This window comes from Perognathus longimembris, chromosome 4 (genome assembly GCF_023159225.1).
Source record: "Perognathus longimembris pacificus isolate PPM17 chromosome 4, ASM2315922v1, whole genome shotgun sequence".
NCBI lineage: Eukaryota > Metazoa > Chordata > Mammalia > Rodentia > Heteromyidae > Perognathus > Perognathus longimembris.
The window spans coordinates 3,098,218-3,111,557 of NC_063164.1; the positions used below are offsets into that span (position 1 = coordinate 3,098,218).

The 13,340-nt window shown below is 56.5% G+C and overlaps 1 protein-coding gene across 1 annotated transcript in view; it reads left to right on the top strand.

Moving 5' to 3' along the window:
- Positions 1 to 13,340, top strand: part of Iqca1 (IQ motif containing with AAA domain 1) — a 101,557-nt gene that overhangs the window by 19,952 nt on the left and 68,265 nt on the right. Inside the window, 1 exon segment of the mRNA XM_048344139.1 lies at positions 1,435 to 1,640. Coding sequence (XP_048200096.1) covers positions 1,435 to 1,640 — 206 coding nt within the window.

Sequence of the window (13,340 nt, forward strand, 5' to 3'; positions counted from 1 at the left end):
GGCAGACACACCAGGGACATTCAGAACGGATGAGTTCTGAATATCGATATCGTCTGTTTCCAATGTTGTGTATGCCAGCAAATGTAGATAGTTTCAGATCTAAACATGGACATGTTTAACGAATGGCTTGCAAAATTCCTGAAAACTTGACTCTCAGAAGCCGTGACAGGCACACCGGTGAATTTCTCACCCAGTGGTGTGCGAGGTGACCTGGCGGAATCTTCCTTTTCCAGTCCCTGTGCCGGTCCTCATCGAAGCCCGCAGACGAAGGGCTCGACCCAGTGCCTGATGGTTGCATGAGCATCTTGCTCATTTCCTTGGGATTCTTTTGGAAACAGGCGTTCTGTCTTAGAGTGACCTGGCATCTTCTCCTCCGCTCTGTCTGCAGAAGCTGAGGGGTTGCTCTGCACTTGGTGGGGGTGGTAGTCAACGCAGAGCTGACTGCAGGGTTTGGGGGAGCACTCCAACAATAAGGCTCAGTGTCTGGGTGGGGGTCTGCTCCCAGCTCTAGGTTCCCCTCCTCTGGAGGTCTGTAGCAGGGAAACCAAACGCTTTCAAAGTTTTTGGTGTCGTTCTGTCCAAAAACCTCTTGTCGCCAGTTCTGGCTTCAAATACTTCGTCTGTGTGCCATTGTCCGGGAAAAATTGGCAACGCTTTTACTGTCTGTAGTGGGAAGGGATCTTTTTAAGGTTTATTGAATGTGTTGGTCAGCCTTCTGTCACAATAACAAAATGCCCGAGACGATCAACTTACAAAAGAGAACAGGTTGGCTTAAGCGGAGATTTTTGGATTTCCGGTCCACAGTCGGCTGGCCAGGCTGCTTCGGGCTTGTGGCCTGGCGGTACATCCTAGTGAACATGTGTGGCAGAGAAAAACCACTCGCCTTGTAGCTAAGAATTATTAAAAGGAGGAGGAGGAGAAGAAGGAGGAGGAGGGGGAGGAGGAGAAGGGGAGGAGGAGGAGAAGGGGGAGGAGGAGGAGAAGGGGGAGGAGAAGGAGGAGGAAGGGGAGGAATGGAGTCCCATTACTCCTCTCAAAGGGCCCCCCCAGTGACCTATCACCCTTTCCACTAGTCCTGGCCTCCTTAAGCTCCCGCCACCTCCCAGCGGCTCCACCCTGGGGACCAAGCCTTCACTCACGGGCCCTGACGAGCATTCAGCGGGAAGACCGTTGTCCTGGGCCCACGCGCGTGAGGCCGAGTGTGGAGAACGGTGTCGGGAGAGGCTCAGGCCCCCCCCTTGCCGGGGAAGCAGCCCCTGCCCGGCGCGTGCCGGAGCCGTCCTCGGCCGTCCGCGTAGAGCGCCTGTGCGCAGCACCGCCACCGCCCCCCCGCCCCCCCCCCCGGGAGCCACTGGCGTTCTAGACCCCCTTCCCGTCATTTCCCCCGGCCCTCAGCCGCCCCACCCTCTCCAGCTCTCGGTCCTCCCCTTTCAGAACCCGCCTCCGCTCTTCAACGAAGTCAGCGCCGCCACCATCCAGGCGGAGAAGGTGAACCGCCTGCGGAGCGACGTGCAGACCAAGCACGAGGAGAACTACCGGGAAGCCATGGCCACCATCAAGGAGGACCTGAAGCTGATCGAAGGCCAGGACCTCAAGGAGAGCCTCCAGGACCAGATCCGCCAGTGGCTCATCGAGTGTCGGTGAGCGGCGCGGGGCGGGGGGTGGGGGAGGGGGGCGCAGGGACCCCGCGCGTTCGGCTCCCGCTGGGGTCTGCGGCGTGGGGCTGCCGTCGGGTCCCTCGGGCCGCCACGGAAGCGCGTGGCCCCCGGGCTTCACCTGGGAAAAGTGAGATTCCAAGGCGAGGAATTCAGAGATGAGTTCGGCGTAAGGGAAATGTCTTCTTGTCTTCTTTAAAAAAACAAACAAACGTATAAGCCACTTGAAGTAGGAGTTTATAGCCAGGTCTGTCCCCAGACTGAAGGTTCCAGCAACAACCAGAAACCTTCCCACTATTCGGGGCCCTCCTGGCAGGTCTCCACGCTTGTGAGAGGCCCCGGGTTCTCCGTCCCGGAACTGCCCGCCATGCTTACGAAGGGCTTGCGGGCCTCGGGACTTGGCCCTGACCCCAGGGCTCCCCGAAATGAAGGGGCACAGAGCCCCTGGCCTGTTCAGGCATTCAGAGTCCTCTTGTTGATGTTAACTGTGATGCTAAATAATTGTGCATTTGTTTGCAGGACTCGGGTCTTCAAGGGTTTCCTTTGTTTTGCACAGTAGAAACCCTGTAGATGGCTTTCAAGTCCATTTCGTTTCATAAAGGGAGACGAGAGGGCCAGGAGCCCTGGTGGCTTCTGGGTGCTGAGAAAGGCTGACTGGGTCATTCTTCCCACAAGCGGGCATTGTGTCCCATCCTATCCGCTCCCAAGATGCCCAGACACCAGCGCTGGTTAAGCTTAACTCGCCAAGCCCAGTGGATGGCATCGCTTACAGCAGAAAGGCCACACTTTCCTTCACAAAACAGTCTTTGATACTTGATGTTATTTGATGTCCGTGGTGGGCAGGCTCCGAGCTGGCCTTCAGAGATCTTCCCTTTGGTGCAGTTTAAACCTAGTAACTCAGTTCTGAAGAAAACAACGTGGCAGAAGCGCTGTCCGGTCTCCCCGTGTGTCCCTCCTTTCTGATGGCTGGGGGAAGTGGGCATCCCCATTGTCAGTGCCCCGCGCAGGGGCTCTCAGGGCATGGGCCTGCGGGGGGCTACCGGGCCATGAGGAGCGGGAAGCTGAGAGCTAATTCCAGCCCACACCCACCCAGGTGCGCTGGGAAATGGGTCCTCCCCCGGGGGCTACGTGGGCTGCAGCCCCGTGGGAGGTGATGAGACAGAGGTGCCCAGCCGAGCCTCATCTATCTCGTTCCTGAACGAAGGGAACGTGTGTGGGTACCAGGCGCTGGATTTGGGGGGTAGCGTTGCCTTAATCCAGTTTCTGCTTCTCTAATAGAATACCGCAGATGGGTTTGTTTGAAAACAATGACCGTTTCCTTAGCTCATTCTAGAGCTGGGAAAGCCCGCCATCGAGAGGCCGTAGCTGGTGTGAGCCTTGTCATAACATCACAACGCCAGATGGCCACACCGGAGGCACCTGGGGCCCAAGCTCCCCCTTTCTCCAACGGACCCCACAGCAACTAGCCCGCCCTCAAAGCAAGTCACCTGCTCTGTTGGTCATGGCGTTAGTCCACGGTGGGGGCAGAACTCTCTCGACCTCGTGACCTAAAGGTCCCGCCTCTCCTCGCCATCCCAGCGACATTTACATTCCGGCTCGAGTGTGCGAGTCACACCAGGCCACGGCACTGGCCCTGCGGGGGAGGGACTTGCCCGTGTCCGTTACCTCGCGAGCTTTCTGCCCATCTGAAGCTCAGATTCCCCTCCCCTGCGGCTCTAGCGCTCCCATTCCCTCAGGAACAGTCAAAGCTTAACCAGGCTTAAAACGTAGCGGTGTCTCTCTGGAAGTTGGGTATGACGGCCATGTACGTCCGATGAGAGCGCTCTGCCCTTGCCTACAGATAGATAGCATTTTGATAATATTTAGTGGTATTTCTCAGGGTCGTGCGATGAGATGAATGGCCCCGTCTGCTGTCTCTGGAGGAGGATGCCCTATAGCAAGGGGTGTGTACGTGAGGATGCCACTGTGATCATGAGAACACAGCACGGTGGTCAGGGAGGAGGAAGGTCCCGCCATGCGCGGTGCAGGGCCCCTCCTGTTTGCCTCCTCTCAGCCTGTCCTTGGGTGTAGGTCGCCATGAATGGACACATTTGTCAAAATGTACCAAATTGTACCCGTGAAATAGGAGCAGCAGTTGACTGCATACCAGTTATGCTCCAGTCGGGCTGGCAGAGTGTGCCACGGTGGTGATAGATATCAGCAACGCGCCGGGCTACGCGCCTACCAGGCCTGCTTCCCAGATGCCAGCCTGGCTTCCCCTCCCGCTCTCGCTCACCGCCTAAAGAACCGGCATTCGCCGGCTCTAACCGGCTGTCTCTTTGGCTTCCGAGTAGTCTGTTGGGGTCAGCCGTCTCTTCTGAGTAGATTTAGAGGCAATCCAGGCACCTCCCTCTCGAGAATCTTGCCCCCTTGTTCTTCTCCCATGCCTCTGCCTGGGGGTGGGGGTCCAAACCCTCCCACCGACTGCTGGGGGGGGAAGGGGGGGGCAGAGAGCACAGCGGCCCGGCTCATACAAGCGTGTGTCACTTCACAACCAGCACATCCCGAGCGTGAGGCCAATGAGTGGCTGTACGTATGTCCCAGAAGAACCTACGCCAGCCTGGATGGCGTAACCGTTACGCGCACAGGCTGCACGATGCCTGTGTACATACCCATACACATGCACATGTATGCACACACAGATGCACATGCACGCCCATACACATACGCGTCGTATAGCTTGTTGCTCCCAGGACCATGCCGAACAAACACAAGGTGAGATTAAGTCGAGCTCAGGAGACTGCAGTGAAGTCCAGCGAAACTGCCGCCCGTGTAATGCAGTGTAAACACAGTGGTAAAACGTACGGTGTCGTGCAGTGCCACCCTCAAGTGCCACGTACTGTCCGAGGCTGTGTGGCTGTCCTTGCACGTGGCTGGCAGTGTGTTTACTCCAGCACCACCCAAACTATCACTGTAGCTGTGACATCACTGGGCAGTCACCACCGGAGCTACGACATCACTGGGCAGTCACCACCATAGCTACGACATCATTGGGCAGTCACCACTGGAGCTATGACATCACTGGGTAGTCACCACCATAGCTATGACATCACTGGGCAGTCACCACCGTAGCTATGACATCACTGGGAAGTCATCACCGTAGCTGCAACATCACTGGGGCAGTCACCACCATAGCTATGACATCACTGGGCAGTCATCACCGTAGCTACGACATCACTGGGCAGTCACCACCGGAGCAATGACATCACTGGGCAGTCACCACCGTAGCTACGACATCACTGGGCAGTCACCACCATAGCTGCGACATCACTGGGGCAGTCACCACCGTAGCTGCGACATCACTGGGCAGTCACCACCGTAGCTGCGACATGACTGGGGCAGTCACCACCATAGCTATGACATCACTGGGCAGTCACCACCGGAGCAATGACATCACTGGGCAGTCACCACCGTAGCTGCAACATCACTGGGGCAGTCACCACCATAGCTATGACATCACTGGGCAGTCACCACCGGAGCAATGACATCACTGGGCAGTCACCACCGGAGCTATGACATCACTGGGCAGTCACCACCATAGCTGCAACATCACTGGGGCAGTCACCACCGTAGCTGCGACATCACTGGGCAGTCACCACCGTAGCTGCGACATCACTCAGTGCGATCTCACAATCCGCCCCAAAACTCACGCCTGTGCTGTGCCTGTGCCTGTGCCTGTGCTGGTTTCCATGTTGAGGAAGGCTCGGGACTTGGCTTTCAGCCTGCCTGACCTTTGGGGGTGCCACACGCACCCAGTCGCAGGAGCCCCGGTTCTAGCTTCCGGGCCCTAGCCCGTACTCTGGGGTACTGGCTCTCTCGGGACCTCCTGCCTTCCGTGGCCCTCCTCATTGCCAGCCATGCAGTGGGGTTCTCCTGTGTTCAGGGATCTCCTCACCCCCACCTAGCAGTTCACGGCCCTCCCTGGACACTCTGAGCTGCCGGCATGCTGCCGTCTGGGCACGCGCTCCCCTCTGACTGAGATCCTTCGCGGTGTCCCCACCCACTCGCCCTCCCCCACTGGCCTCACCGCCTTTCTTCAAGTTGAGAGTGGCTCTCCGCCCCTTCCCAGCAGCCTCCTCCCGGTCTCCACCCGGTTTTGCATAACGATTAAGGAGCTGTAGCAAGCCGGGGTCCTTACTTCCCACGAGATGTCCGACGTCCATGCGACTCTGGTTCCCCACCTCCTTTCCCAGTGGGTTAGCTCTGTCGTCTGGGATTCCAAGAGCCCTATTCCAGGCAGAGTGCTTGTGTCTCTGTGGGCCAGCCGGTAGTTTCCTCTGCTCCCTCCCTCATACACGCCTTCTTCCATTAGCAATGGGTCTGCTACTAGGATGGGAATTCTGGAAATTCCACCAGGAAGCAGTGAATGTAGCAGGCTAGTAGTGTTATGATCTTATGTTGGTGTTTGTTTGTTTTTTGGTAGGAGTACTGGGGCTTGAACTCGGGGTCTTGTGCTATCATTGCTTGGCTTTTTGGCTTAAGGCTGTCACTTAATGGCTTGAGCCCTTCCTCCACTCCTAGCTTTCTGCTGATTAACTGGAGATATGAAATTCAGGGACCCTTACGACCAGCTAACTTTGAACCGCAATTCTCAGGTCACAGCCTCCTGAGTAACTAAGGTTACGGGCGTGAGCCACTGGTATCCAGCTAGTCTTCCACTCTCAACCAACCACGTATAACTAACTGTCTGGAGGAAATATGCGTGGGACAATCTTGTCCAACGGTAATCGCAGAAGTTTAGTTAGAAAGCCAGTTTTCCAGGAGAACCGAGTCTGGTGACTAATTTTCTCTGACTTAATTAAAAACCTGTATTACTATGATTGATGCTTATTATATTCCCTGTACTCACCAACTTCATCATCAGGGCCTTCCTTCCCTTCTCCGTGTGTCAGAGAATAGCTTTGCAAAAACATGTTCTGTAGCAATGAAATGGCAGTTTATTTTTATAAAGACATTTAACAATCCCGCACAGTGTTGAGTGACAAAACCAGGTTGAAAGCCCTATGTACAATTAAAACCCAGATACGTTTAAATGTACATACACATGTGCATACATTTGCACGGATACATCCACACAGCCGTGTCCCTTCTGCTCTAGGACCCCAGTGCCTGCCAGACAGCACAGATAGAACAGAACCTGATACATGCAGTGCTTCTTTCTATCAACTAGGCACCCAAAGAGATAAACAGCAGTGCCTTACAGTAAGATAGAATGAGTATGCCGCATATCACCATGCTTATGTTTGGGGCCCTTATTAATTACTAAATAAGGGTTAATTACAAGCACTCTGGTACTGTGGTAGTTGGTCTCATAGCCAAGGCGGCTGCTAAATAACCAACCAACAGGCAGGCAGCATATCCCGCATGGATACCCCGGACAAAGGGGCAACCCCATCCTAGCCGGCCCTCATAGCGGGCTCGCAGACCCCAAGGGGCCGCCACGCTTCTCCCGACAGCATGCAGCCGGAAACACAAGGAACTGTTTATTTCTGGAATTTTGCACTTAATATTTTCAGACCATAGTTGACAGCAAGAAACTGAAACCAAAACCACAGAAAGAGAAGCTGCAGATAACCAGGGACTGCTGTGTTCACAACACACTCTTAAATACCTGCTTGTACATGCATGCATGGAAACCTCTGGAAGGATCCGCCAGAGGCTTACCAGCCCGACCGCCGTAAGAGACAAGAGTAGAGTGCGCTGGGCTGCGTGGTCACGTGTCACTGCATATCCTCCACCACTGTGAGGGACCTTTCACTCCAATAAGTATTAGTTTAGGAAAACAGAAGGGAAAGAAGGGAGGGAGGGAGGGAGGGAGGGAGGAAGGAAGGAAGGAAGGAAGGAAGGAAGGAAGGAAGGAAGGAAGGAAGGGGAAGGAAGGAAGGGGGACAGGTGGGTCTTGGGCATCATCCTTCAGCACAGGCATGGGCAGGCAGGAAGCCAGTGGTTTCTGTGAGTTTCTGTCCTGACCTGAGGTCCCAGAGGATCATGGGAGCCCGGGGCTTGCCCAGCGTCTTCCTGGGATGCCCCTCGTGGCTCCTGGGTGCCCTGTGAAGAGGCAGCTGTCCCCGGAGGACACTTCTTCCTGCTGACCTCGGGTCTGGAGACCAGTCAGAGGCGGCCTCCAGCGCGCACCGCGAGGAATTTGCAAAGCTATAAAAATTCCTTCTTGAAAAAAAAAGTAATAGAAGGCCAAGGGTGAATTTATTTTCGTAATTGGATTACATTTATCTGATTGACTTTGATCAAACCTCCCCCTTGTTTTTTCAAATCAAAGGCCAATGAAAAGAAAATATTGTCTTTTGAAACGTGACCCGTGATCAAGTCCTCAGGGTGAATTCCAGTCACACACTCAAGGATGATAACTCAATACATTAGGAGGAGTTACAAGCAATAAGTACTCCCACGCCCAGAATCCCTAGCCTCAGCTCATTTTGTCAGTACAAGTGGCTACCAAAGGGAGTGATTTGTGAAGTCAAATTTTAAGTTACTCCACATGAAATATTTTCCCTAGGTTAAAAATAACATAGGCTCTCTTGAAGAAATCCGTCAGATGAGTTTAGGAAAGATAACTTGAACCACTTAAAATGCATAGACATCAGCATTATGAGTGCTATCGTTGTCCCTTTATGATGGGTCCTTCTTCCTCAAGTGATCGCTGAACAGGATTGTATGATCACAGATCCCAAGCTTCCTGACGGATTCCTGCAGTCCTACTTCCCAGGTTATCATTTGCCTTTTATTTATTATGACTGGCCTATGTAAGGCTGGAAAAAAGAGAAGGAAGGAAGAAGGAAAGAAGGGAAGGAAGAAGGAAAGAAGGGAAGGAAGGAAGGAAGGAAGGAAGGAAGGAAGGAAGGAAGGAAGGAAGGAAGGAAGGAGAGAAAGAAGCAATCCAGTCCTGGAGCTCGCTGGCCACTTTCTGCCCAGCTGTGCCCTTGTTGGCCGTGAGTCTTTGTTGATCCCGGCCCCAGTTTCAGCCTGCTGTCTGGAAGGGGCTGGCAGACGTACCTGCCATCCAAGGTGGCTGTGGAGACTAAGGAAAATATTCTATGGAGCTGACAAGTTTCCTGTTGATGCTACGAATTTTCCACGTAATTTTCCAGGGTTTGGGGGTTTGTTTGTTTTTGAGACACGGTCTCACTGCATGGTCCAAGTTGTGCTTGGATTTGCAATCCTTCCATCTCAGCCTCCGGAGTGCTGGGATTAGGAGTGCTGGGATTACGGCTGCCCATATATATATATATATATATATATATATATATATATATATATATATATATATATATATATATATATATATACACACATATATGCATAAATACATATATATATGTACTTTCTATCTTGGGCGATGTTTTCTCGCCTGTCTTAGTTGCACACTCGGTGTAATTGGTGTCGTCGCCTACTAGGTCTCGGTTTCCCAGTGGCGTCTGGAATTTTCCGAGACGTCCGGCCCTGCCCAGTGGGGAAGCGCCGTCCCCCCGTCAGGCTCCTCTCCCGCCTCTGCCCTGCTGTCCCTCCCTGGTTCCCAAACCCCGCGGGAGAGGGGAATGGCCGGGACAGGGTGGCCCCGTGTCCTTATCCTTAGTCCAGTGTAAGCCGTTCACGGCGGCCGATGCCGGCCACAGAGCTGCAGTGCGGGGAAGGCAAATTCCATTGGTGGATGCGCCTGCCGTGCGTCGAGCAAACAGTAACTCCCTGGGCCTCCTTCCCGCCCCGAGCCCCAGCCGCGGGAGCTACGCCATGCTGAGCCTTTATCCTGCGCCCAGCATGCTTTGTGCGCCGGCTTCCGTCGGCTGCTGCGTCACGTCCGCTGCGTCACGCCCGCTGCGTCACGCCCGCTGCGTCACGTCGCCACTCGCCATAGGAAGGCGTTTCCGCCTTGTTCCGCAAGTCAGAGGGATGGCCAGGGCGCCGCGTGCGCAGCGCGGGTGAGCCCCGGGGGGCGCGAGCCGCCCGCTCCCGCGTGCATGCAGCACGTCTTGCGGTGGGCGCGGCCATTGCTCCACCTCCTCCTCCGTCCCGATGCCTGACTCCCAGCTCCTCCTCCGGGCACAGGGAAGGGGCCGCCCCCGCAGGGGCGGCAGCACCAGGAGTGGCCCGGTGGCCTTGCAGGCCGCAGGCACCTGCCGGGGCCCCGGGCCAGGCAGCCTGCGCTCCGCGTCGGCCAGCGCGTGGGCAGAGGCGGGAAGCGGCTCCCGCCTTCGGAGATCCCTGGGCCCCAGCCGAGAGCCTCGCCGGGGCGTAGCCACGGCCCCTGCCTTCCAGTCGCGCGAGGGGACGGTGTGTCCTGCGAGTCCACGGTGCAGACACCAGGGATGCCACAAGCACATGCGCACACACACACGGAGCCAGAGGGAGGGGTCCCAGGGGGTGGGGGGGGGCTGCAGGGAGTGGGGACCCCCGGGCCGGCACGCCCAAGAGTCTGGGGAAGGCGCAGCTTTCGGGGGCCCCCAGGAGGCAGGGCAGGACTTCCCGCTCACCCCTCAGCCCCGTCTTTGTCTGCGGAGGGTCCGGCGGCAGGAACCTTGTCCCGAGGGGCTCGGGCATCCGCGGGCGGCGCTCCCCGGCCGGGTCTCACCCGACTCCCGAGGCTCCTCCTCTCCCGACACCCTCGCGTCTCCGTGCGCAGCACCGTGGGGTCTGTGTGTCGTTCAAAGGGAAGGGGAGGCGCAGACAGAAAGAGAGGCAGGGAAGAGAAAAGGGGGGAGCGCGGAGGAGGAAGACGGCGGGTGCCCCGTCCCTGTGGCTGTAAACATGGCGCGGCCCGTCGCCCAGCCGTGGGCACCCCCACTCTTCCCTGCGACTGGCAGGGTGGGCGTGGCGATCTGGGGGCGGGCGGAGAAGCCGGCTGGCCCCGCAGACCCCCAGGGGCCTCCGGGCGAAGCCCCCGCCAGGCTCGAGCGGCCTGATGACGACGGCTCGACCTTTTCCCTCGACCTTCCAAGTCGGGGCCGGGCGCCCAGCTGCTTTCAGGGTGAGAGGGCAACGTTAGCGAGATGGACGCTCGCTCACGGAGAGGGGAGCCGGGTCGGCGCGGGGCCGTTTGCCGGGCGGCGGCGGAGGGCGCGGGAACCTGGTGCCCGTCGCTCCCGCGGGAAGGTGGACGGCGCCTTCCTCCCCGGCGCTGCTCACGTGGGAAATACACGGGGTCGTGGTGAGGAACGTGGGGGGGGGGGCGGGGGTGTGCGACCGGGGCCTCGGGGACAGGTGCGCGGCCTGCCCTCACGGTCGAATCGCATCCAGAGCCCCCAGGAGCTCGAGGCTCTTGGGGCGGATCCAGGCGCCGGGCCTTGATGAAAGACAGACGCGGGGGCTCCGGGGCCAGCACGGGGACGGATCCAGGCCTCACCCGGCCCCCCGCCCCCCCGCCCCGTGCCACAGAGCGCTTGTGAGCATCAGACGTGCCCCCCCCCCCCCCCCCGCATCGCCGGCAGCCGGGGGAGGGGCTGTACCCCCCGCCCCCCCCCCCGCCCTCTGCATGTGAGCTCCTCCAGGGCCTCTGGGGGACACGGGTGGCCTAGGCCAGCAGCGCAGAGTGCCTCAGGTCCGGGCAGATGGGAATGACCGGAGGCAGAGCCCCGCCCTTGACGGCACCACAGGCCAACGGCCTGCAGCTGGCTCACGGGACCCGGGTCCGCTCGCGCGTGCATCCTCTCTCTGTACACGCGCCACCACAGTGCAAGCGAGATTCTGCACCTTCATGACGACCCAGGTGAGTCGTCACTGGACTCCTGCTCTTCAGAGTTTGCCTCCGGGCTCCGAAGCTGCCCTTTGCTGAACTAGCTCTTTCCGGACTGGAGTTTGAACTCGGGGCGTTTGCTAGGCAGGCATTCTACCCCCCGGCCACACCTCCGGCTCCCTGTGAACGCTCTCTCGATCAAGATAGGTGCTGTTCGTAAACTGCCTTCTGGAATGGAAACCCCTTTGTACAACTGTTTAAAGATAAATTTTAGATTTGGGGAAAGAAAAAAAGAAGATTCCCTACTCTTTCAAAAGCATCTCACACATGGGAGTTTAGAAGACGGGTGACAGCCCCGCTTGCTTTGCCGCCTCTCTTCCCTGGACGGCTTTCCCGAGCTCTCCGGATCTGGGACTGGAAAAGGGTGAGGCGCGGAAGGACGGAAGGGCGGTGCTCTCTGCGCTGGACAGGCCTTCTCGCTCCTTTCTAAAGCGGCCCGGCTCTGGCCTGGAGACTTAATTGTCTGCACGAATAAACGTGTGAGATATAGACCCACATACCATTTCCTCAGCAGAACAGTAGTCAAAATAGGCCATCTGTAACACATTGTTTCACTTCATAAAACTGTAAAGGTTGGGGCATGCGGTGGCTCAAGTGGTAGAGCACTTAACCTAGCAAGCATGAGGCCATGAGTTCAGACCCCAGGACTCCCCAAAATAAATGAATTAATGAACTTACTGAATTTAAAACAGAAGGCTGGGTTGGCCAGGGTGGTTCCTATCCCTTCCAGTCATGAACAGAATTCAAGACAACACTAGCAGGCCGAAAAGGAAGCTTTGTAGCTGCCAATAGTGTCTGCCACCAAGAGACAGACGTGACCAGGTGACTCAGATCGCACACTGCACCCACCAAGAGACAGACGTGACCAGGTGACTCAGATCGCACACTGCACCCACTAAGAGACAGACGTGACCAGGTGACTCAGATCGCACACTGCACCCACTAAGAGACCACGTGGCTGTGCAAGTGGCACCCTTCTCTCTTTTGAGAATGGGTGTCACACACACGCACACACACACACACACACACACACACACACACACCGCTTTTCCAAGGAGGCCCTTGTAATTAAATCCATGTGCTGCCCGTTGCCTTTATGGAGTGTCAGGGAATTTATAGGCGGCAAGCGACACCTCGGGAAGCTCCCGTGCAGTGGCAGAGCGGCTTGCCCGGGAACCCAGGGTGAATTTATGGGCCTGCTGACGTTAATGGAGGTGTCTGGGTGACTGCGAGGGCTCGGCCGGAAACCCCCCCATCCATATATTTTTCATACTTGATGAAACACAGATAAATCTCTGTCCGGTGAGTCTGAAGTGGTGAGGCCCGTCGAGGGCCCGTGGCAGACCTTGGGGAGAAATTTATCATTGGAGTAGCTCTGCTTTCTAAATCACCGCCAACTCCAGCGCTGGCCATTTTCACATTGGTGCGAGAATCTTTGACAATGTGCATAAATTCTTAATAGGCCCTAACTTTACCAAACGCTCTGTGTCTCCCATCTCTTCGCCGAAAAAAATTTAAGGCACCATGTTCTCCTTCCCAAACCTCCTCCAACAGAAGAGGAAGAAAGCAGTTTGCCATGCCGGATGGATTTTTTATTAAGAGAGGAACATTAGTTATTCAATAAACCCTGTAAGAAGTCAACACTGTCTCTCCCCACACAAAACTTGCGGAGATTCGAGAGCTCAGAGGGGGTAGGAAACTGGTCTCGCAGGCATGGGGCTGCTTTCCCTGTAACTCACAGGGGTGAGCCACCGAACTCATTAGCAACACTGCCCTGAGTTTCTTCCTCGCCCCTCCGATCCCACGTTCCCTTTACATCAAGTCTCCCAACTGCTCCTTTCACCTTATGAAGGGTACGTTCGGCTTTATGTATCAGAGCCTACCCAGAGGGCACTGTCCCC